Here is a 22103-nt window from a genome sequence, read left to right on the forward strand (position 1 = left end):
GTTTTACTTTGTACTTCCATACCCAAACAAAACAAAACAAAACGAACCCAAACAGAAAAACATCACATTTTCCAGTTCAAAGTTGTAAATTACAAGTGCAAAGGTATCTAAATGTCCAAGTTTACAAAGGCGAACCCTTACCCAGAGCCTAAACTAGCAATACCTGCAAATAAATCAGAATTAAATATCAATAAAATTCACAAAGCCAGAAGCAGTTTAGTGCTCACAAGTTTATATTTTAAGTTTGATAGATTCTTGTGTATTTTCTAAATACACAGACAAACAGGTTTTGGAAGTTTACATACATGTCTCAGGACATTTAAATATTAGGTAGGTAAATTACATTTAAAAAAGAAAATTGGTCTTTGTAAAAGATCTTACCAGAGAGCTTTTACAAACAGCAGGCAGAAGAGTTCTGTTTACAGTGTTTAAGATGCTGTTTCTCCCGTATCATAACAGCCTCAATCATCCCTTTCTTGAACCCCAAATTTTGTTCTCAATAGCTAGTGTATTCCAAATTTAGTACCCAGTGTCCTAAAATTCAGGGTGAGAAAACATCTTTCAAAGTGTGCTTATCCCTAACATGTTTTAAATTACCTTTCGACTTAAGACTGGGATACAGCAGATAGATAGGGAAGGGACAAAGTAACGGACTCTAGTAAGTCTAGACTGGCTAAGAAAACCTGTTAGCTCTAACTGTGGAGATTAGGTACCATAGGTAAGTTAAGGATCTGGGTGACTGAACGGCACACAAGCTGGGGCTTATATCTAGTTCTTCATATTTAAAAAAAATCATCATTTTTCTTAAAGTGAAAATATCACAGCCCACTCACTAAGGACTACAGTGAGGTGTGAGTCAAAAGTGACAAAAGCAACTCCCAGAAGGAAACAAAATTCCTAACATAGCCATTTCATAGGGAGGATATAAATGTATAAAAAGAAGTTGTTTTATGAGGCATCAATAGAGCCCCATAAAGAGTCCCTAAAGAGTCGGGGCTTCAGATCAGACCTGATTAATCCCTGCTCTAGAAAGCTGTGGTGATTTAGGCAAGTGTCTGAGTTTCTCTGAGCCTTTCCTTATTTGTAAAATAGAATAGCACCTACCTTATAGGTTAGATAAAATAAGGCAGACAACACAAAAGTGTGGGCATACCAAAGAGTGGGAGTTTGAGTCATAAACCAAAGAATGAGCCTACATCTCGTATGCCATGTTCAGAGAACGCTCCAACTCACAGAGCCTAGGTTCCACGTCCCCAGAGCCTCCTGCCACTCACCCTCCTCAGGCCCTCTGCAAGCCCAGCCCTTCACTCCTCTGATTGCTCCCTTTCTACCAGCTTTTGCTTTTTTCTCTTGGTTCCCCATTCTTACAACTAATCTGCAATGTTTGCTTTCTGTGCTTCAGTATTCTAGGAACTGTATGTAATGAGTTAACTCACTCTTTATTAGGATGGCCAGATAGTATTTCCTTGCCCCCAAATTCAGAGCTACTTGTTATTGTCCGGTTTCCTCTTCTAGCACTACACTGCTCACACGCACGCACCACGCTCTTGATCACTAGGGTGATAAAATTTAGTAACTTGTCTAATAAAAAAATATGAGAGTCAAGAACCTTGACAAATAAGGGACCATATGGAAGAAACTGTCTGGGAGAATAGCACATGATCTGTATTTATGACATAGTATTACCACTGTGGAATATGAAAGTGTATGTTCTTCCCCTTCATTAAAATTAAAAACTCTAAAAATATTTTATTTAAAATATAAATTACATGAAAAACTTCACCAAATGTACAACATAACTCTGCCAGACTTTCAGACAAAATTCTGAGTATTCAATCCATTACCTTTCTGAGACCAATCAAAAGTTCTTAAGAGATTCATCAACTTCCTGAAGTTGTATTGTCAGAAAAGGAATATACTTAAAAAAATAGAAACGTCCAGTAGTATACCTTAGTACTAAAACTATTTTTAAAAAAAGGTCTAGAAGGGAAAAGACAATCCCTCAAGACCGAGAAACAAAATAACTTAGGCAGTCAGCAAGTAGAAAAATCTGTCAACTCTGTTTCTGGTAAAGTGTTTACTTCAAAGAAACTTTTATATAGGCTGAGGCAAATATATATTCAAGAGTATAAACATTTTTTCCTTTGGATTACCTAAAAACAAACTTTTTAAAGAATATTTCAGATGACTAAAAATATAGCCAAATCTGTCACAACACGACATAAAAGGCAATGGACAATTATAGATATTTTAAATTAACAATAAGTCATCTACATCAAACCTGTTTCCAACTAAAACCAAACAAAAGCACAACAATCCCGTAGTGTACCAAATGTGTATTTCAATTTACTGTATGCAATCTAACAAAAATTTGGTCATAATTTACCAGATATACATAAATGATTTAAGAAATAAAGGAAATTCTGTTTCAAGGTAAGGTCATATCGAGTAAACTAAAATACAATAAGGATGTAAAGCCAAGTCCAGTTTCTATGCAATAAGTGAACTACTGTCTAATAAAGCAGATTTAGGTGATCTTTTTTAAATATATATATTTGCTCTTTAATATATATTTATATATAGACAGATCTACCATTGTAAACTATGGTTTATTTTAAAGGAAGGGGATAGATGGGTGAGAGAATCTTTATGCCATACTTACATATTCACAAAGCAGAACACTTTACGTTTAAAATACTTTTCATTCATAATATCTCTGCCCAACTATGTCTACTTTGGACTTTACTAGAATTACATTTTACTCCTTTGTTTCAAACACAGAGAATAAGGTGTAGTCTTCATTTCAAACAAAAATCAAAACGCAGCTCCTCTCCTGCCATCCTCCCAAGGGATGCAGAGACTACATACAGTTCAGAGGGCAATCAGTGGGTGGGTCTCACCACGAAACACAATATTTCATCTGACTTATCCATGCAGAATGTCACTGTCCAATATCAAACCATTATTCTACTGAAATCAGAGGCAATGAAGTTTGTCTCTTTTTTTAAAAGAAAATCAACTTTTCAACTTTGACCAGATGGAGCACCAAAAGGATTGTATTTGTCAAAGCAGCTATGTGGTGTCTTCCACACAACTGTCATAATTTAGTTACTTGATATAAAATAGGAAAATATACTCAATTTGTATTTAAAAGAAAGCTGAAAATATGCCGTCTCTCCGTTTTTTAATATATATATATATATATAATATGCTCCTGACACATGTCACATTGGCATGTCAAAAGCTGCTGAGTGCGCCACACTGTCTGCTCACCTGTCCTCGCTCACCTGGCTCCTTAAACCTAAGGGTTCCAACTGCACGAACAGCCCTGACTCCTGAAGAACTTAAGACAATGCAACAATAGAGGCTCAACGTTTTACTTTGAGGATTTTTACACACTGTTGAATCATGGAGACTATAAAGATTTCATCAAGGTGTGGTGACTTTAAGGAATGGAAAAATATATTATCAACCACAATTTTAAAACACTCAACATCCCGAGGTAAGTATGAAACAAAAGAGAATGCATATTTTGTGTTCATTTTAATGATAAAAAAGGGCACAGGAAAAAAAAACCTGATATTTCACTTATATTGCATAACAAGCTAACCAAACTGGACATGGAGGATGAATTATAAAACAAATCATTTTACGTCTGTTTCTATGACTATTCTTCAATTAGACTTCTGTATTTCAAATAAGGCTGAGGTATAGTACACTGGCAAAAATATAAGAGGCAAACAAGAATAGTGCCAAAGTAACCGATACCCAAAACCAAAACCCATGTCAGAAAACATCATATAGTAACCATTTATCAGATTAGAGCAGCAGGAGAAAGTTACTTCTAAGTCATAATCATTTTAGTGGTATTTTTCAGCTTCACCATGGTAACTTCGTAACATCATTCTTCATTTGTGAAGTAGTAAAATTCATGTCAAAAAAGGAAGGGAGGGCGGGGAGTCAGTTAGTTCATTCCAATAAATTACCTCTCCAGTTCTTATAAACATGCCTATCAGCACAAAAGTAAGAAATAATATCTAAGACTAGAAGAGACTTGGTTTTAAGTTATGAAGCAAATAAAATGAAAAAAAAAATACAAGAAAATAGAACCAATGGGGTTGAAAAAGCCCCTCACTGAAAATCTGTATTAAAAAAAATAAAATTAATAAAATAAAAATAGAAACAAAACTCTACTAGTACAAACTAGCCTGAGTGGTTTGATTGACAGAGTGATTGGGTCAGCTGTCACTGTACTTCCATAAATGGATTTTCTTCATTCATGTTAAAGTGGCACATGAATGTAAGCAAGCTCTGTAAAAGACAGGTACTACATTTTCATACAACCCAAACAGTTAACTGTATATCCTATAAATAGAAAATATTTTACTTTGATAACTGACTGAAATAGGTGAGGGCTCCATGTATCAACCACATGGTTGTTTGCTGTATAGTCCTGTGCAAATATAAAAAAAATGTTTTTTGCTATAAGGCTTTAACCCTACAGTTTTTCACAGCAATGTAACTACCATCCAGCATGTACCATATTTTGCAAGCCTTCAAGTTCAACAATCCCAATTGTCGATTCATAGTATGTCCAATGCAGCATTCTCGAGGAATATTGTAGGTCAGCTAATCATCCAGAGACGTAAGCGCCTCCCGGTTCATCCCACCGCGGTGCATCGCTCTGATCCTGTCCGTCCTCAGCTAGCTCTTCATCAGGCTCGACTCCTTCGTTTTCCTCATACTCTTCATCCCGAGGGAACTCTGTATCTTGTCCCTGATCTATGCTTTCCTGCCCTCCTGGTTGTGATTTATCTACACAGTCCATGCATACTCCGTAGCGTCGAGATCCATGTTTTATTCCAACACTGGCTGCTAACATGAAGATCTTCTTACACACCATGCATTTGTATTTTTTATCCTTTTTATGCACCTAGTTCCAAGAGGAAAAATCCAGTCAGTAAGAATAGGTCATATAAAGAATGCATTTGAGCTATTCAAATTAAGCTATATAATTAGTAATGAGTGGACAGTTAATATTTCTAAATGAAGTACAATATCAGCTCAAAAATAATTCTGTTTAAAGCAGCTTAGCATCCTTCCTTAAATTTGCAAGTAAAACACTTTAAAATATCCCTGGCATAAAAACACACATCTCCATGACCAGCAAGTGGGGTTTCAAGTCACTTACCAGGGAATGTCTTTTCACGTGTTCTCTTCTAGTAAACATCTTTCCACAAATTTCACACTTAAAGGATCTTACTCCAGAATGGATGAGCAAGTGCCTCTTTAGTGTCCGCCTGTACTTGGCTACATAGCTACAATGAGGGCATTTCAACTTGTTCATGATTAGAGATGAGTCACCTTAAAGGGGAAAAAGCACTGATCAATATATTATTAAAGAGAAATCATCTATCAATACTATGTTTAGCCATAAAGGGGTAACAATTATGAACACAGCTTGGAAGTGTTTAATCATGGAATTTTAGAATTTTGTAGTTGTTTAGTTGACCAATACTTGCCATTTTCCCACGGCTCTTGTGTGGGCCAAGATTCTGGCAATAATCCATACTTGAAATCATTTGGAGCACCCGGTAGCAATCCGTATTTGAAGTCATTTGAAGTACTTGGTAGTAACCCATACTTGAAATCACTTGAAGTGCCAGGCATCAAACCATACTTGAAATCATGTGATGCTCCTAGTATAATTGAAAAGTGATTTTGAAGTAATGGTTGGGAAAACTCTTAATTAGAGCCAGAGAACATAAAATGCAACGACCAGAACAAGGCTGCCTTACTATAAACTCACTAAAGCTGCTGTGCCGGCTCACACCGTATCCTCGCACTTGGGAAGCTAAATTCAGAGTCGGCGATGGGCAACAAGGTAGGCACAGTCTCAAACACTACCCAATTCCTTCCCACTCTGTCTTATCCTCAAAACCTGAACAAAAAACATGAGGTCCTAGATTCAATTTCCATACTCCAATGATATAAATAAAACTCTTGAACCTCCCAAAGTGTGAGCTTTAAAAAAAAAAAAAAAGCCACAAAAAACCCAGCAGCAGAAGTCTAGTCTAGTCTATAGAAGCTCGGGACCTCTGCCTCACCACACACCTGTATCCACATCTCCCATTCTCTTCTTAAAACAATAAAATCCTAGTACTGGGAGGCTGAGACAAAGAGTAAAACCCTGTTTCAAAAAACTGGTACAAACCAAAACCAAACTAATTCCAAAACCAAACTAATTCAAAGCCTGTCGTGCTACAAGGAACAAGGGCTACCCCTCTAACTCTCAGTGAAAAGTCCACACTTTCTACAACCAAACCAAGACTAGCCTGATGAAACCCTTCTCTCCAACTGCCCACTTCCAACAATAAGGACCCCGGTGTGGTTTTCCCATGAGAGTAAATAAGCTCCCATTGCAAGGCACTTTTAACTCTGACTTGCCTGCAACATTCCTTTTCAATATAGGCATGCACAGAACTTATTCATATAGCAATGCAGGTAGAATATCTCTAATCTAAAAATCCATAATCTCAAATGCTCACAAATTGGGGTTGGGAATTTAGCTCAGTGGTAGAGCGCTTGCCTAGTAAGCGCAAGGCCCTGGGTCCAAGGTCCTCAGCTCAAAAAAAAAAAAAAAAAAAAAAAGCTCACAAATCTAGAATTTCTTTTAAAGCATATCATGGTGCTACTGAAAAACGTTTTGATTCTGGAGCATTTTAAGTTTTAGATGAGAGACGCCAACCTCATTTCTGGTTTTGCTTCTGTCAGTAATGGCCATGCACTATTAATACTGTAAGCCCTGATAAGGACTCCATCCGTCATAACACATCTAGTTCTGAGTACGTCTCCTTCTGCTAGAGATGGTGTCCCCTTAAAAACTAGAATAAATTTAAGATTTTCTTTGGTAAAAGAATTATAGAAGAAAGTTAAAAAGGCTCTTTGGGAACAGGTGGTGGTATATGCCTTTAATCCTACCACTCACTCTGGAGGCAGAGGTACTGTAGCTCTGATTTCAAGACCGGCCTGGTCCAGAGTTCATTCTAGAATATAGCCAGGGCTACACATAAACAAATCTGAGTTTGTTTGTTTGTTTGTTTGTTTTTAAAGCACTGCATTACCACTATAAAATTGTCTTGAATTTGGAATATATACTTTTGGTTTGTTGTTGTCTAATTCAAGAAAGCCTTTTGGGGCTATAATCCTAAGTACATTGTTGTTAGTGTTAGCATTTCCAAACATGTGGGACAGGGATGGCAGCCTGGGCCTCCAGTCTGTCATTTTCTACTTTAACACTTCTTTAACTAAGTATGTTACTAACAGGACATTAGACAGAAGACTATGCCCTTTCCTTATTTGTTGAATATATTTAAGAAAGCTAGCATGTACCTGGTATTGCTGATTTGAACTGTTCAAAAAACTGACCTCAGAAACCATATTAAATGGTACTCACTACGTGTGTGTGTGTGTGTGTGTGTGTGTGTGTGTATGAGAGAGATATTTAAAACTATTAATAAACTGACAATGCAAGAATTATATTTTTAAAAAAACACTTCAAGTCCCATGCTTTTCCATATGCACCATTAATATACAAGCAGCTGGTAGGCTGGCTTGATGGAAACAACCGCTGCCAAGCAAAGTCATCTGACTGGGTAGAGAAAGCTGGCTCCCAGAATCAGAATACGTACAACAAAATCAACAGTATTTCTTTTTTAAACTTTAAACTACAGATACTCTTTCTTCTCAGTAAGGCAGCCATGCGTGCACACACATAAAATGTCATAGTAAAAAAACCTTTACGGTTTATTTTTTTTTTGGGGGTTGCAAAATAGATTTCGGTCCACTTCTATCAATCTATTTCATGTACAACAGTCATGTAGTTTTTGACTTTTTAGTCAATGTTTCCCCAAAGTAAAACTGCTTTAAAATTTATCATTTTAAAGTGAAAATCACTTTAAAATTTATTATTTTTCTTAAATTTATTTTATGAGTTTTTAAATTTTATCTTTATGATTAATCATTCATGTGTACATGTATTTGTGGCATGAATGCAGGTGCTCTAAAGGTCATGTGTCAGACATCACCCATGAACAAAACCAAAAATACCAATTTACATTTACCAACTTCCTAACTAAAGTTATCACAACTGTAACTAACCTCAGACTGGTCTCTAATTGGAAGCATTTACCCACAACTAGCCACGAATCTATGGTAGACTCACTAGCACTCTGCGATCTTCACAACGTCTCAAGCATTCTTGCCAAAAATCTTACTGTACCTACCAGCAGCATCTCCTGCATCTTGACTACTGCAGGCTTCAGCCAATAAATTTGTATTCATGGTCCTATCACCATCAGGCCCTGAGAGTAGTGCGCCATCCAAATCTGAAACTGACACAATGAGTTTATTTACAAACTGCACCAGAATCATCCACCCAAGAACAGTGCTTTCCTCCTGGTTCTTCTCTATTTATAATGCAGGTCAAGTAAGAGGCCTTCCAGTATTGGGTATCGACCACACGCTGAGCACCCAGGTGAAGCGACCATAACGTTTTACTCATCTCTGGTTTTCCAACTGCCTAAAATCAATGCCCTAATTCTAACTATGTGCTAAACAAATGTAACACTGTTGTGTGCACACCATGTATGCAAGTATAAGAGCTTAGAGTCCAGTCTGTCCTTCCAGTATGTGTTCCAGGACAACTCTGGATGTCAGGTCTGTGTGGCAGACCAGTTTATAAGTCACCTCACCAGCCATGAGATTTCTGGCTTGGTGATAATTGTGAAAACTGGGTTAACATATGAAAATACCTTTAATTCTTTTTTTTTTTTTTTTTTTTTGTTCTTTTTTTTTTTCGGAGCTGGGGACGGAACCCAGGGCCTTGCGCTTCCTAGGCAAGCGCTCTACCGCTGAGCTAAATCCCCAGCCCTCCTTTAATTCTTTAAATGCTGTGTGTGATGCTACAGTCTGAACCCAGAGCTCTGAACACCCTAAGCATCCTAGGTAAGCACTGTAACACCACCCTTACCATTACGTGACCAATAAACCTAAAACACTCAAGATTTACTTGTTTTGTGTAAACTACTAAGCTATCTTTTTAGCACAATCTGAATTTTTAACCCATAATGAAAACAGCTTTCACCCACAAAAACATATACAACTGGTTAGGAGTGGTCTTTGAGGAACCAACCTGTCTCAGGTACTAGCTCTAGTTTTGTCAACTGGTTATGTGACTGCATGCCTTGTTAGCTCATTTATATTCATATTAAAGCTCTGACAGAGGAATTTTAGTTGAATAACCAAATGTTACGATCATGTGCCTGACTGATGATCACCTGTCACTGCGTGGTGTATGAACTACATGTGCTAAAAGCAGATTGGAGTTGTCCTTTTTAGTTCAAAAATAGACCTAGTTAAAATTCCAGGTGGAGATGTAATAAAATAGTTATTGTTGTTGTTGGCTAAGAGTTGATTTCATCTACTGGACAGACCTAGAGAGGAAGTATTTCTATTAAAGCCATGATGATGAGGTGTACTTGTCACTGCTATCAATAATTTGCTGCAAATCCATTCAATTCTGACTTCATTCACTCCTCTCTCATGCTAATGGGTTCTTATCTCGATTGCCAAATATAGTGTGCACTTTAATAATAAAGATCTTCCTGAAACACAAATCCTAATTTTTCAATGGCTTATTACAGCTTTCAGTATGATTTAAGCTTTTTAGTTTAGCCTGACCTTACTATTAAGGTTCCTGCTTCTAAACCTAGGATGATGCCTACTGCACTAAATCCCTCCTCTACTCAACTGAGTTAAGTATCTGAAAACATTTTAAAATCCCTCCTTTGTGAACTATCTATCTCCTTGTCTCAAGACATCTTTGGCGTGATCATCCTTGACTGCTCTGATGTAAATACAAAAACTTTTCTTTAAAGAAGTAGACATTTAACGGAAAAGGTCTTTACAGTGTATAAATCAACTGCTATGTATTCATTCATACAATGTAATATGATACAGCACAAATCATTTAGGTGCTAAGGAACTAGCACTGTCATCACTGTGAACCAGTGATGTAGTTGGTGCTGAGGGGTCATGGTAAGAATTTCATACTTTTAGAAGGATGTAAGTAGTTTTGCTAAGAATCTGCTCTTCTATACTTGAATCCTAAAAATCTATTTCATGATGCCATGAATGAATAAAAGGAACTTAAGAGGAGATGCGGAGACCAATGACAAAGCAATCTTAAGCTGCAGGCTGTGCATCTGTTGCCCAATGCCTGCCCTTTGCAGGGGGGGGGTAAGGTACAGAAAAGGAGAAGAAAGAGCAAGCAGAAAGCAGCTCTTAATAACCCAAGCTGTGGGCTGACATCATACAGTAAAGTGCAGCACAGGCGTGGTGGGAGAATTACTATTGTGGGAAGAAGCTAGGCCATCTTCCAATGGCAGCAGAGGAAACACAGGGGGTGGGACAGAGGGTACAGAGGGTACAAAGTGACATTTAGTCTAGACCACTGAGTCTAACACACCTGAAGTATAGTGTTTGGATAGTTAAAAGGGCAGGCTTGCTTCTACCTGGTACTGAATCCCCTACCAGGTCATTCTGCTCTTTTAATGTAATGGTTTTTAGCACTAATGGGGACTAAGCCAACTAAATAATTCTAAAAGTTAAAAACTGACTTTCTGTGAGGACTTTTTTCAAAAATGCTCAAATTAAATAAATGCCACTTAATGCAAATAATTTTATTATTCTACTTGTTTCCAAATACAGAAATTTAATCAATAAATCTGGTCCTGGTACTGGAAACACAAAATGGTCTGAGTAAACAGATAATGATAATTAATACCAGGGGAGTAAAGAATAAGAACACTCAAAAATGCCAAGGACCCTACAAGTATTTATCCCTTTCACAAAGCATCTAGAATGTTCTCAGGGAATACTTGGAAGGTTAACAGGGCAAGTGGAAAGAATGGCTTGTGCTGGGAATAAAAGACATAGGGGATGTCTTCAGAAATTTGACTAGAAGATGGAAGCAAGAGAAACAATAAGAAACTAAACATCTTTAAATCCAGAAGTCACTAAAATGTTACAGATACTGACAGAGAGAAAGAATATATTTAAGATTCCAGAGTTTCAGGTTTGAGTATGCAGGAGAGCAGATTCATGCCAGTAATCCTAACACTTGGGAAATGGAGACAGGCAGACTGACGTGAGTCTGTGAATCCCAGCACCCAGGAAATGCAGAGTGTGCTGAGCCATGATCCTGCAGAGAGACCACTTGGGACTGCTAGCCAGGTTCAGTGACAGATCCTGTATCTCAATGGAGTAAGGTGGTAAGTGGTAGAGCAGGATATAAAATATCCTCTTTAGGCATGTGTCTCCCCTTCTTCCCCTCCTCCACTGCCCCCCCATGCACACACATACATACATACACACCTATAGGATGAAACGGTGGGCCACGAGATAGCTCGAGTAACAGGAAATTCAAGTACCTCGCTCTTCATAAGAGCAGGGTCTGTAGTATTTTCCCAGTATTTATTATATAATGCATAACAAATAAAAGGCTTTTAAAGTATTATTAAACACTAGGTAGAATACTTTGACTTTTGCAACCCAATAGTAGCATTTCTAATAATTACACTAGAACATCCACAAACTGAAAATATTTACCCAGAATTTAGTGGTTTTGTTTTCCTAATAAGTATATTTTACTAATCATAAAAATAAGTACAATTTAAACATTATCCAAGCTACAATTTTTCTCAATGTCTAGGGAAGGAAGGTCATTATCCATGTTTTATTTTGTTTTGTTTTGAGACAGGGTCTCACGACATAGCCCTGGCTGGCCCTGAACACACAGAGCTGCTGCATTTATTGCTAGGATTAAAAGATGTACCACCATGCCCTGCTTAAAGTCATTATTCTTAAAGGTTCAGACAATTTTTTATCATAATGCTGTCAAGATGGCTTACAATACATGTTTGTTCTGTTCCTGAATTATTCTACTACAGTGATTTGCTACACCCACTCTTCAACCAGCTAGCTTTTTGGTTCTTTTTGGGGTCACTGACTAGGCTGGCCTCATTCATGATCTAGGTATCAACCAGTTCTTTAAATGAGGCATTTCCTATCTCCTATTCTAAAGTATTATAAGGCTTATTTTGTGAGGTTGGGCATCAGTGGAGAACACCTGTCTATCATGCATGAGGCCCAAGATTCAATGCCCATCATTACGAAAAAATGAATATCCAAGGGCGATCCTCATCCTACAGATACTAGGTTCAATATTCCTCATCCAAAAATCAAGTGCACTGTTTCCCTTCAAAATTAACAGCATACTGTGGTAGAGTTACTAAAGGATTACTTACTAATTCTTGAAGAAACCAAGTACTTCATTTGTTTGTCACTTCCAAAACCAAATCCCACTAGGCCAGTTTTCCAGCTGATAACAGCTTTTACAAGTATGTTGCTTTATCTGGGAATTAGTCTTGTTATGGGGTGGTAATAGTAACTCTTGGGCTGGGAAGTTAAGAAAAGCTGCTCTACATTCGGTTCCCAGCATGTACACAGTGGCTGAAAACTGAGACTCCAATACCCAAGCTTCCATCTGCACCAAAAGAGCAAGTTATACACACATACATGCAGGCATAACACCCATATGCATTTAAAACACTAAAACCACCACTACCACCACCACCACCACCACCAACAACAACAAAAACTCTAGGTCATCATTTTCTCTATAATTAAGATTATAAGATAAACATACTTGATTTTCAGGATAGTCAACATAGTCCTATAAATCCTCCATCACAGATAAAATTTCTTTTCAACTTGACAAAACAAAACAAAACAACAACAACAAAAAAACCCTAGCAAGACTTTTTTGAAGACCTATAATATTCTTTTCAGTAGGAATGGTCAGTACATATTAGGATTCAAATGATTTGAGGCTGGGGTTTTCCCTGACTCAGGAGCCAGGCGCTGGGGTGAAAGGCTGCTAGCTGAGAGAGGCACCAGCTGACATTCTTCCTCGGCCAACCCACTGTATCAGGAATGCCCCTCTCAAATCCTCCCCTCACACTGAATGTCCCTCCCTCTACTTCCTGTGCCATCTCTATCAGGAGACCTCTTAACTCTCTCCTACTGTATTTTGTTGTTGTTGTTAATAATCCTACTTCCTGTCAAATGACTCGGATCTATGGCTGATAATATTCAAGCAGAAAGCTCTTGGATTAAAGGTATGTGCTAAGATTGAGCCACACTACAACTAAAAACAGGGTTTTCCAGTAAATAATACAATCTCAGGGTTCACAGTGTGATCAAAAATATCTTGCAACACTGAGTCTAAGAATCAAGTTAAGGCCAACTAAGCTACGTAAGTTGCAGTCTACTTCACTGATCCCCATCCCCAAAGGGGGTAAAGGGGTATCCTACAAGACAGCTTAGCAGTTAAGGGCATCTGCCTCCTAGGAGATGACTAATTCCAACAAGTAATCTTATTCCCAAATGAGCAACTCCCTACCCCCAACACACACACACACACACACACACACACACACACACACACACACACACACACACACGATAAACACGGCACAAGTTCATAATCCCAGCTAACCAGGCTAACTTGATAGGAAGATGGCCAAGTCCCAGGCCAATCTGAGCATTTTAGGAAAACTGCAGTATGAAACCATAAGTTTCATATAATACTGAGTTATGAAACTCCCATCAAATCAGGGTTAGTCTTAGTACCAATATCACAGTACACATGCCTCGGACAGAAAAGGGAGGCTAGGATTCATTCTGGAGCTGAGGCAAGTGCAGCACTTGCCTGTGTGTGATCAACTTGTCTGCGGGAGGAAGGTCTCCCTGACACTATTTCTACATGCAGTGCAGGCTAACCCAGTCTTTTAGGATCCCAATACTCTTGAAAAGAATGACGTTATGAGCTGAGCTGATGGCAGAAAAAGATTTAAAATAACGGAAACTGTCATACAAAACTCTAGAGACAGGGGGTTGGGGATTTAGCTCAGTGGTAGAGCGCTTGCCTAGCAAGCACAAGGCCCTGGGTTCTGTCCCCAGCTGGGGGTGGCGGGTGGGGGGGGGGAGAAAAAAAAACTCTAGAGACAAATGATCTACACAAACTTCATTTTCATATAAACACATCATTCATAATTTAATATAGCATATGTATCTTTTTCTCTTTTGTCTTTCCCATTCTGTAATTTCTTTTACAACACAAACGTAAATGCTAGTTCCCATAGCACCCTCACCATTCAAAGACCGAATTCTACCAATCAATAGTCCTTAACTAGTTTCCTCAGTACATTCTGTAACTCAAATCTAGTTAAAGAGATCAAATCTCTACTTGAAAAAACCTATGTTGTCCAAGTCATAAAACAAGGATCACAATTTAGCCTTCGACATACAAAGACAGTTGTAGTCTTAGCCTGATCATCTCCCTCAGCTCTTCCCCATTCCCTTTTGTCTTCCTGTCCCCTCCGCTCACAGCCACTGTGCCATGACTGTCTTCCTCTGCTGACAAACTCTTACACAACGGCAGGCACACAACCCCCACTGCCCTCTCTCCCTCTTTTGAGCTGTTAATCCATCTCCCACACTGCATGTAACCTTTCTCGTAATTCCTACGCATGAAGTACTACTTACTTAGGAATTAGTTTCAAATAAGAGACCCTTAATCTTAACATCTACAATGTGCTTGTTATCTTGATATTTGCAATTTTTGTTTCTAGATTTATGATATGAAAAACCAATTTCTAAGGAAAATATCATTTGTTATACTATAACCTTTTTTCAAAGAGTACAGTTTTGAGACACTTACAAAGCCAGTGCGGGGTAGAGACGGGCGGGCAGACCCGATGCTCCTGGCCAGCAAAGCACACTTGGTAAAACAGGAACTGAGCAAGTAAAAGCCCTACCACATTCAACACAACAAAAAGGTAGATGTACATTGTCTACACAAACTTAGATATTCAAAACAGGAGAGCAGCTCAGTAGCTAAGAGCACTGGCTGATTTCCTAGGGCCTGGATTAAATTCCCAGCATCCTCATAGCAAGCTCACAATAATCTTTTACTTCCACTCTTCTAGCTTCCCTGGGCACCGAGCCTGTACATAACAGCCAGACATTCAGGCAAAACACACAGAACAAAAACTTAAAAAGAGAGAAATTTAAAACAACCTGGTCAACTAACTATATTGCTGCCAGAAACCAAATATTCAGTGAGGTGAGGTGGTGGTAGCTTAGTGACAATGCAAAGGCGCCAGTTCATGCTTAGCATTACCAAAATACAACAGAGTACCTCTTCTCCAAACTTAGGCCACATTAACAGTGCCCTCATGGACTGATAATTTCCAAAATTAAAAAACAACAAAAAATCTCAAGAGCAAAAGTCATGAAGGGGAAAAAAAAAGATAGCAGACAACTTAGTTACTATCTCTTCAAAAAGTATTTAAAAATGTGTGTTCAGAAAGTACATGGCACTGGAGAACTTTTAATTAACTTCAATCGTCTTTTCTAACTTTAAGGGCACTAGACATAACTTGTCATTTATTTTTCATATAACCCTGTAAAACAGCACTCTATTTTAAACTTTTAAATACAGATACTATAGCTTAACTTACTTATACCCATCATAGTCATAAAGAGAGGAGCTGGTTTTCAACAGCTGACTGATTCTGGGCTGACTCCACCGCTGATCTAACCCTATGCAGAATCACCTGTAGAATGTCCCTAAGAACCCCCAGCTGCCCTGGATCTGTAACGCTCAAGTCTACAGGCTATGCTAAGAGTTAAGAGCTACTCTTTGACAAGGACTAAGCAAATTTTGCTAGAAATAGCTCCTTCTGTTTACATTCAACCCATGGTCCTTCCGTATGGCTTTTGTGGGGGCTGCTTTGATGTACAGTTTAGCTCTTTACATTGAGAGCCCAGCTGGGCATGGTGATAGACACCTTTAATCCTACCACCGGAAAGGCAAAGGAGCTTTGTGAGTTTGAGGCCAGCCTGGTCTACATGGGGAGCTAGCTGGTCCAGATCAGCCAAAGCTACATAGTGAGACCCTGTCTCCAAGAAAAAATGTCTCACTATTTTCGGACCATAAAGTTCTTAATAAGGTCTATTTTCCTTCTTGTTTAAAAACACTGCTTAGTCTTTTCACCTGACTGTATGTGCGCTACTTTTCACTTTTGCGTCTGTGCCTCCTGGGTGTTAGATTCCCAGGAACTGGACTTACTGCTGGTAGTGAGCCACCATGTGGGTGCTGAGAATTTAACTTAGGTTTTCTAGAAGATGCACCTTTTTGAGAATATATTTTGATTCTTATTATATACAAGGCATAGGAACTAACCAAGGATTAGTATGATTATATTCTTACATGTTCCAAGAAAGCTAGACAAATGCCTTTGAACCCAGCACTTGGGAGACAAAGGCAGGCAGATCTCTTGAGTTTAAAGGGCAGCCTAGTCTACAGAGCAAGTTCCAGGTCAGCCAGGGCTACAAGGAGAAACTGACTTGAAAAACAAAAGTCACAACAAATATATTTCTACCTCTCTTTAAAACTATATTGGAAGTGAAAGTTTGTATTATTCTGGGGCAAAATTGGGGGAAAAAAGCACATTGGAAGGCATATAAATGATTATGAAGGCTTCTAAGAAGGTAGTATAGCATAATTTGCTTATTAACAAAAACAAGGCTACAGTTCAGTGCTGCTCCAGGCTCCATGTTTTAAGGGAGTCTTTAAAAGCTATTTGAACTGCACACTTGAGCATCTATTTGCTAGATGAACTCACAAAACAAGTGGCCCCACAACTGTCTGTTCTTATTCCTCACTCTAGGCCGCTTTGATAAGAGCACTGTGACTGCTGGAACTGCCTTTTGAGCAATCACAAAACACAAACTGTGCAGTCGCCTTCAACTCACAGGGCTGACAACCAGCAGGCCAGACTAAGAGCTATACGAGAATTCCACAAACACTGGCTTGACCACTTATTTTCCTGTACCTTGCATACTGTTTAGGTGAGAGAAGACCCATTTTTCTGCCACTGAATGATGCTGTAATGCTGTAACTCTTCTTTACAGAAGAAGCGACACCATCAAATTATAAAAGTGTCACCAGTTGAATAGGCAGCTTATCATGATGAAACCAAATTTGTGAATGCAAGCAAGTTCAGATACCAAAGTGCAATCCCTGAATTATCATTATTAGCATCGAATTATCTATTTTCTAGGATGAGACAAACTGACACATTATGCACAATTTTTGATAGACCTGGTGCATTGATATAGACGGTGAGAAGATGCTTGCTAAAATAATTGCTAATAAGTGTTAAGACTTTTCAAAGTATCTATCATGGATCAATAGTATTGTTTTAAGTTGCTCCAATATTATGTGGTAATTAGAAGCTCTGATTGGTTCTGCCATCACCCAAAATATCTGCTGAATTTTCCAAAGGGTTTTTACTGTACACGTTTCCAAGTGCTCAAAAATGTGTGTGTTGTCATGTGCACACACACACGTTTAGATGCTCTGTAGTTACTGCCACAGTGGAGTCCTCAATGCAGCACAAGTCCTGGTAGTTACCAATCTTGATTTTTTTTAAATATACCCCTTTTTTTAGATTAATTTATTGTATGTGGATGAGTACACTGTAGCTGTCTTCAGGCACACCAGAAGAAGACATCAGATCCCATTACAGATGGTTGTGTGCTACCATGTGGTTGCTGGAAATTGAACTCGGGACCTTTAGAAGAGCAGTCAGTGCTCTTAAGCCATCTCTCCGGCCCCCAGTTTTGCATTGTTAAGACTTCTATAATAATAAGCCAAACACGCAGTGCCAGCTAAGGCATCTATTACATTAAAACCTGCCTCAGAGGCAGGAGTGTTGGCACACCCTTGGAGTCTCAGTACTTGGAAGGTAAAACCCAGAGTACAAGGATGGATATAAAGGTGATCCTCATAGTGAATTAGAGGCCAGCCTGTGCTACATAAGACTCTGTCTCTAAAACAAAAGTCTCATTAGGGACATTTTTAGCAAGCTGATAAAAACTGACATAAAATATAAGGAAAAAGAACAGCAGCTAGGCATGCTCGTGCAAGCAGATCTTTGTCTACATGAGTTCAGGACAGCTAGACAGCTACATGAGACAAAGAACAACCCAATAAGTCATTGTACATACATGTGGATTTCCATGTATTATTTCTTTCTACTTGTGAAAACTAACTCAAAGCCAAAAAGCCAAAACCATTCCCAAGGCTTGCCTTGCAGGATGGCTCAGTAGGGAAAGGTGCTTTGCAACCCAAGTTTTAATCCTGGAACTTTCATAAAATGGTAACTCCAAAGTAGTCCTTTGACTTTTGCATGTGTGTACTATAGTTTACACACACACACACACACACACACAACATAAAAATAGATTAAATTAACAAACAAAGTAGTGAGTATGGCTAAAGGGGGGGTGTAAATAAAATATTTAATATAAAACACTCCATCATCATTATGGTATAGATATTAAACAGGCATGGTTTTCATTAGACAGACCTGGCTGTAATGGATCATGTAATGTAGACCAGGCTGGCCTTAAGTTGCAGAGATCTACCTGCCTGTCTTGAAAATGATGAAGTGTAAGTGTACCCAACTCAAGCATGTTTTGAGGTAAACAGGCATCAAATCACAAAACTAATGGTGCACAAACCTAAAACAGGGAATAGGAAATGCCAACCCCCTGAGATGTTTCCAAATTAGGAACAACTAGAGTAAAGTAAGGTAAAGGAAAATGTCTACTTTTTGTTTCTATTCTTTAGCAATCCTCCACCCTGTTTATACAGAGGTCTTTACCACCTACGACATGCTAAGATTCTTGGATATATATATTCTATACACTGTTTTAGGAATATACTGAAAACAAAGGTCTCTGTGGCCTGGAAAGAAAAACTGCAACAAGCAGTTGCAGATCCACAGAAACAACCCCACCCAGAAGCCAGGCTCATAGTCCTCTGGGAGCTGTTTAAAGGATAATGACAGTTAGGTGACAATAAGAAAAGCATTCCTGCTTCTGGAGACCTGTGATAGACAGAGTCATCTTGGAATTAGCAAACTTCTGTAGCAATAAAGATTTAAATAAAAAATGTTAACTAGATGAGACAAAGTGATTAATTACACACTACAAGTAAACACTGCCAAACAGTGCAGAGTCACACTCCTCGATAATCCTGAAGGGATTTAAGAGTTCAATTTTAAAATTTTCCAAATTGTGAAACAAAAGCAGACCCTAAAACCACTTTATTTTATTTTTGGTTAGCTAATAAATTTACACAAGACATTTATATTTATCACTTATTATTAGAAAGCTTTGTTTTGTTGTTTTTTAAATAAAGCTCTTGTTGGTTGAATTACCAAACTGGGATGTTCAATAGGCTAGAGATAGTAAGACCATTTCTAACTTAAAGACAGTTTGCTCTCTCCGTGTTTACAGATATAACCTTACCCTAAGTCACAAGGTATCTGTTACGTAGTTATTAATAAGCTTTTGGCAGATAGTACTTCAGTTACTACCAATCTAAAACTTAAACTCAGAGACAAAAGACCCAAAATTCAAGCATCCCTGTTCTATTACTTTCATAATTAAAAACTTCCAATTAAAAGTAAACTTCAGCAAGTACGATTAGAATAAAAACCTTTGAATATTTACCTGGCTCTTCCTTGATGAGTAGGGCCTTATTTTCTTCCGGATAGGCAACAGGTGGCTGCATCACGGAGCAGTCTTCGACTATTGTCTCACTATTCGGTGGTATATTATAGACAAATCTCTTTGTAGTTTGGTTTTTCCTCCTTGCTTTGCCAGTCTCTTGAGAGGCCATATTATTCCAAATAAACACTTTTGTTTTACCTTGAGATTCATTTTCAGCCAATTCAGGAGAACCATCCTGGACCCAGTTACTGTCATTCATCTGGTAGTTTTCTATTTGGCCCTCGTCGACATTACAACCATCATTTTCAATTTTTATATTACTTGCCAAATTGGTAAGATTCCGTGTCGCCCAGAAGCTGGCAATTTTTTGATCCCGTGATGAAGTCAGGCCATCTCTACTAACTGGTTTCCTATTATTATAGTCCACAACTACAGACTCTGGAGCTTCTGATTTAATGCTAATATTTAAGGCATCTTTAATAAAATTTCTGCAAGTTTGAACAACTTCACTCATTTGAAGGTAGCTGGCCACTGTCATCACTTCAATGGCATTTTGGCTTGTGAGCACCAGGTTCCCAGAATACAGGAAGTCCAAGATGACTGAAAAACCTTGAACTGCAGCAATATCTAAGTGGGTAGTATTGTTTTGGTTAGGGCTTTCTTTGTTTGAAACACAATATAAAGTCTTAAAGAAACGGCTGCCTGCAACCAGGATGTTCTTATGAGCTTTAAAGATTTTCCCGCTCACCACAATGCTGACATCACAAAGAATATCTTTCTTTCTCTGTTCATCTAGTTGTCGAAGAAGTTGATAGCAATAGGAGTTCTCATTTGGCCTACTATTAAAGTCACAGTATCCCTCCTCTGATGGTATTTCTGACTCCTGTAATTGGAGGAAAAGATTAACATTAAATTTTATTTACAATTTAAAGTCCAAGGAAAACAAAACGTTAACTGTCAAAATAAATCATTAAAAACTACTCAACTATATCAATTCATGAATAGTTTATACATTTTGAGACAGAAATATCCACCATATTAAACACCAAAAGAAATGAACCAAGTCTGGTGCAACTCACTATTTACAGGGAGGGGAGGTGTAGGGTAGGGGGGCAGGGAGAGAAAGGAAAGAAAGAGGGACAGATAGGGAGGGAGGGCTGGTGGGTAAGAGAAAGACATATGAAGATCAGGAGGATTTCATTGCCTTCTTTTCACATATAAGCTAAGAATATGAATTTTAAAATTTAAAATAAAAATAACAATTATTTTCAAGAAATTATCATTTGTTTGAAATCAAATTAGTGTGCTCTATCAGCCGGGAAAGCAGATGCCTCTTCTCACTACACTTAAATGCCATAGTAAGTAGGCACATCACCTTATCTAACACTATTACAAAGGTCAATTTTAAGTCCAGGCAAGCACAGTAATACAACAGTTTAAAATCAATGATGCTAATTAAATCTAAACTAGTGGGAACTTCTTTCCACTAAGAGCATATCCAGTTTCTTTCTAGGCAACTTTCAAAATGCCTTCTCTTTATGATCACAAATACTATCTCATCTATAAAGTGATTAAAAGTTCCTGAATTCAAGAGGCTTTAATGTATACAAATTTTGCTTGCTTTTCATTGGGTGTACAATCATTATAATTCTATTTAGCATCACTTTGGATAAAGTTCCTATATACCAATTAAGCTAATCATGTGGCTCACAGCTGTAATCATACTACTGGAGCTGAAAGAGAAGTCCAAGGCCATCCTCAATTACACAGTGTTTGAGCCAAGCCTAAATGGGGGGAGGAGGGTGCCGTCTGGGTTCAATCCCCAGCACTGCAAGAAAAAATATAACCAGACATGGCTGGAGAGATGACTTAATGGTTAAGGGCACTAGTGGCTCTTACACAGCAGCAGGACATGTTTGGCTCACAACCATCTGTCAACTCCAGGGGATCTAATACTATCTTCTTGTTGCAAAGCAACCACACCCCCACCTCAAACAATAAAATTAATCTTTAAAATCCCTACCCCCTTCAATGACGCTTTGAAGTATCTCTGCACTCTTTCCCCTTGTTAACAGTCAAGTAAGAAACAGCAGCAAAACAAACTATCCGTATTCTAGTACTCATCGGAGCTTCATAGGACTAAGGGGACAGTGGAGCACCTGTAAACCTGAGGTAAAATACCCGCTCTAGACTGAAGAATGTGAAACACAGTGGAAATCAGTGAATTGCAGCAGACCTTTGGCAGCCTCATCTTCCACTAATCTTAGTGCCTAGGTTTCATGAAGCCATTCTACTGTTGTAGCAAACCTCCCAAGCCCAGCCTATTATACCAGAATGCTCCATGCTCTCCACAGTAGCCATTTGTTCTCTACTAAAATACTCAATGATCT

General features: G+C 38.3%; 1 protein-coding gene across 2 annotated transcripts in view; it reads right to left on the bottom strand.

Moving 5' to 3' along the window:
- Positions 1-215: 215 nt before the first annotated feature.
- Zbtb10 (zinc finger and BTB domain containing 10) overlaps positions 216-22103 on the bottom strand; it is a 34639-nt gene continuing 12751 nt past the window's right edge. Inside the window, exons 2-6 of one of the 2 annotated variants that reach the window (XM_039103200.2) lie at positions 19714-20596; positions 8286-8393; positions 5523-5699; positions 5192-5364; positions 216-4933 (exon numbers count right to left, since the gene is read on the bottom strand). In XM_039103200.2, coding sequence (XP_038959128.1) covers positions 4634-4933; positions 5192-5364; positions 5523-5699; positions 8286-8393; positions 19714-20596 — 1641 coding nt within the window. In that variant the 3' untranslated portion in view covers positions 216-4633. The remainder of the gene's footprint in view (positions 4934-5191; positions 5365-5522; positions 5700-8285; positions 8394-19713; positions 20597-22103) is intronic. The other variant, NM_024489.2, reaches the window with a different exon arrangement.

Source organism: Rattus norvegicus, chromosome 2, assembly GCF_036323735.1.
Source record: "Rattus norvegicus strain BN/NHsdMcwi chromosome 2, GRCr8, whole genome shotgun sequence".
In the NCBI taxonomy this organism is placed as follows: domain Eukaryota; kingdom Metazoa; phylum Chordata; class Mammalia; order Rodentia; family Muridae; genus Rattus; species Rattus norvegicus.